The sequence below is a fragment of the Gekko japonicus genome, unplaced genomic scaffold (genome assembly GCF_001447785.1).
Source record: "Gekko japonicus isolate JY-2015 unplaced genomic scaffold, Gekko_japonicus_V1.1 scaffold4329, whole genome shotgun sequence".
In the NCBI taxonomy this organism is placed as follows: Eukaryota; Metazoa; Chordata; class Lepidosauria; order Squamata; family Gekkonidae; genus Gekko; species Gekko japonicus.
The window spans coordinates 1-3,789 of NW_015167179.1; the positions used below are offsets into that span (position 1 = coordinate 1).

General features: G+C 58.8%; 1 protein-coding gene across 2 annotated transcripts in view; it reads left to right on the top strand.

Moving 5' to 3' along the window:
* Positions 1 to 3,696: 3,696 nt before the first annotated feature.
* Positions 3,697 to 3,789, top strand: part of HSD17B8 (hydroxysteroid (17-beta) dehydrogenase 8) — a 12,709-nt gene continuing 12,616 nt past the window's right edge. For both annotated transcript variants that reach the window (XM_015413137.1, XM_015413138.1), the window contains exon 1: positions 3,697 to 3,768. In XM_015413137.1, coding sequence (XP_015268623.1) covers positions 3,723 to 3,768 — 46 coding nt within the window. In that variant the 5' untranslated portion in view covers positions 3,697 to 3,722. The remainder of the gene's footprint in view (positions 3,769 to 3,789) is intronic.

Sequence of the window (3,789 nt, forward strand, 5' to 3'; positions counted from 1 at the left end):
AGCAGGGCTCTTCTGAGGTTCTTCTGTTCATGGGCCTGGCGTCCTGGCCCCTGTCTTAACTCTGCCTTTCTCTGCCTCCCCTCGCAGGCCATGAAGCTGCAGCTGGTGACGGCCCTGGGGGCGCTGGCGGGCACGGTCTGCTCGCTGCTGGCCGAGGGGGTGGGGGAGGCGGCCACGGCCTGGATCCTGCCCTTCACGGCCGGGGGCTTCATCTACGTGGCCACCGTCTCGGTGATCCCGGAGCTGCTGCAGGAGTCTGGGCCCGTCCAGTCCCTGCTGCAGGTGCTGGGGCTGGTGGCCGGCGTGGCCATGATGGTCTTCATCGCGCAGTATGAGTAGCTGGGGCCGCGGCGGAGGGCGGGCGTCCGCCGCTGGAGAGAAGAGGCCGAGAGCGCACTCCTTCTCAGGACGGAGCCCGAGAGATGGGGCTCCCCCCCGCCTTTGCTTTAGCCTGCTACGAAGCGGAGAGTAAAATCCACCCGTCCCCCCTCGGCCACATCTCGTCCCATATCCCATCCGGTTGCGTCGCCGGCCCTGCTGTGCACCTTCCCTCCTCCAGGGGGTGCTGTGGGGAGCGAAGAAGGCCGGTCTGGTCCTCCAAAGAGTCGACTCTTCTGCCCCAGGTGGATGCAGCGATGGGGGTGGGGGGAGAGCGGGTGGCCCTTCCTGTGGGGCAGGGGAGGAATATTGGGAGAGGGGGTGGAGAGGAGGGAAAGGAAATCGCCGTCCCAGGATTCATTGGTGTCCCACCTCTGAGTCATGGGGCTCTGTGTCTCTTGGGGGGGAGCATATCCCTCAGGCTCTCTGTTATTTGGGGAGAGGAGAGACAGATGTACAAAGGACCAAAACAAGAGAAGAAATATACTGGCGGGGTGTGTGTGCGCGCGCTTGGAAATCATGTTTCCAGTTTTTGTGGGGGTCACTAGAAGATTTTGGGGGGGGGGTTCCATGTGGACTTAGTTGCTGGTGTTGAACTGTGTTTCAGGGGGGGGGCTGTTAGAATCTTTGACAGAGACCCACCCACACACATAGCTTGTCCACTCCACGGTGTCTAAAGGGTGGTGGCTTGGTGGGGCTGTCTCTCTGCACCCCCCGAGAAAAGAGGGGCCAGAAATTATGGTTTTGCAGGACTTGGGGGGGGGCAGCTGCATGTGTCTTTTCTTCCTCCTCCTGCTGCTGCTGTCAAATGTCATTCCGTGTGACACCTCCCCCCCCCCCACCTCTAATGGAGCAGGCCAGTGTCCACTGTGAACGGTGGGCAGGAATCGGGACCCCTGCTCCCGGGAGGGGTGGTGGTGTTTCTGTGTACACTTCTTTTATATCTTGGCGTTTTGCATTTTTGTAGGGCTGGGGGTGGGGGATATTGCTTAGGGCAGCGATCGTAGCTGGGGGAGGCACCTAGGAAGGAGGAGGCTGGTGTCTGTAAATTAAAAAGAACGAGACTTTCCAAGGTTGCCGTGTCGTGTCAGTTATTCCCCGTGCTGGGCACCGGGGGGCGCCAGCCGCCAGCCAGGGGACCCAGGGGTCCTGGCAGCCTCCCCCTCCTGGATGCGTCCTCGGGTAACTCCGGGTTTCCTTCCCTGACCCGTGTCTGTGTGTGTCCCCACGTGCATTAGAATCATAGAATGTTAGAGTTGGAAGGGGCCTTGCCGGTCATCTAGTCCAACCCCCTGCACTCTGCAGGAGCATAACCGAAAGAGAGCCCTACATACCTACAACATACCCGAAAGATGGTCTAGCCTCTGCTTGAAAACGTCCAGCGAAGGAGCACCCACCACCTCCCAAGGCAGACGGTTCCACTGCTCAAGCACTCTTACAGTTAGGAAGTTTCTCCTGATATTTAACGACTCCCTTGTAATTTCTACCCATTCGATCTAGTCTTGCAATCCGGAGCAAGAGAGAACAGATCAGTGATGGCGAACCTTTTAGAGGCCCAAACTGCGACCCAAAACCCACTTATTGATCGCAAAGTGCCAACACGGCGATTTAACCTGAATACTGAGGTTTTACTTTAGAAAAAACAACTCCTACATTAACTTAAGATGATCCAAACAAAGTAAGGAAAGCAATCCCAAATGCTTACATTTACTTAAAATTATTTGGCAGAGAATTTGACACTTTATTGACGGTCTGGGCCTGGCAGGGGCCATGGCACGCATGCCCACAGAGAGGGCTCTGAGTGCCACCTCTGGCACCCGTGCCACAGGTTCACCACCACTGGAATCGATCATTAGATCAGGTCCCCCCCACCTGCAGCCTGCGATGGTGATTTCGGAAATGGGGGTGGTGGTTGAATAGCTGCAATGAAGTGGGGGGGGGGAGGATGACTCGGTGTCCCCAGCGGACTGCATTCAAGAGGGGCAGCTTTGCACTTTGCCTCTGGCTGAGGAAGGGGTGGGGGGAGATGTTGCTGGGGTGGGTCTCCCCGGAAAACACGGATGTCCAGGAACGATGTGGGGAGGGGGGGCAACGCTTGCTCTGAGCTGTGGAGTCTTGTGAGCAAGAATCCTACTTTGTGAGCCACCGGCATTAAAGGAGTGAGCCAGCGATTCGGCCGCTGCATAAAAGGAGTTTGCCCTGGAGCCCTCTTGCCTGAGCAAAAACGAAAAGTGTGAGGTAAAGGTTCCCTTGCTCAAAACCCAGTCGAATCCGACTCTAGGGTTGCGGTGCTCATCTCCGTTTCCAAGCCAAAGAGCCAGCGCTGTCCGAAGACGTCTCCATGGTCATGTGGCCGGCTTGACTAAACACCAAGGCACACGGAACGCTGTGACCTTCCCACCGAAGCGGTACCTATTTATCTACTTGCAGTTTCTTGCTTTCGAACTGCTAGGTTGGCTGGAGCTGGAACTAGAGACGGGAGCTCACTCCATCATGTGGCACACTCGGGTCTCGAACTGCTATGCTGAACCACTGACCTTCCACAGCCTGCAGTTCAGTGTCCTAACCACTTGAGCCACGGCAGCTCCATTAAGGGTGTGAACTGGAGGCTAAAAGACTGAGCTGGCTCACACAAACTCAGCTTAGGGGGAGCACCGGTGCGGGGCGTTAGCGGAGGAGACTGACAGGCAGCTGGATGTGGGGGAGGGCAGGGGCCCCCCACCCACCCCGCCTGATTCCATGAACGTCTCCTGAATCGGGACCTTTCCCGGGCAGTCCAAGAGCCCCCCGATTCTTTAGTTGTACATTTCCCGGGCTGCATGGCCGTGGTCTTCGCCCCGGTTCCTCCCGGCCCACTTAGACGGCGCGGGATCGGCCCGTGTTCCGCGGAACAGCCGCCTGGGCAGGCGGAAACCCAACCGGTGCATCCAGCAGCCTCCAGCCTTGGCCTATGAAACACGGGGGGAGGGGGAGACGCGCAGGTTGATCCGAAAAAAAAGGGGGGGGGGACCAGGCAATGCGCCCTCTAAGCTGTGGTCTCGTGAGCAAAAATCCTACTTGGTGAGCCGCTGGCGCTAAAGTGTTGAGCAAACCCTTTGGCTACGAAATAAATCCGCTCGCTCTGGAGCCCTCCCTTCCTGAGCCGAGACAAAAACGCGCGAGCTGGAGGCTCAAAAAACGGTGAGCCGGCGCACGCTGACTCAGCTGAGAGGGAACGCGGGACCCAGGCCCCTCCCTCGGAGGACTTGGGCCACCGAGAGGGCTGCCTAGGAGGGCCGGCCCCGTCCTCCCTGGTCCCACCCTGCGGGGAGGGGCTTTGCCGTGTCCGGGTGCAACCCCAAGGAATGGCCGCCTCTCTCCGCCTGCGGGGGGCCCTGGCGCTGGTCACAGGTGCATGCATGGCCGCGGGGG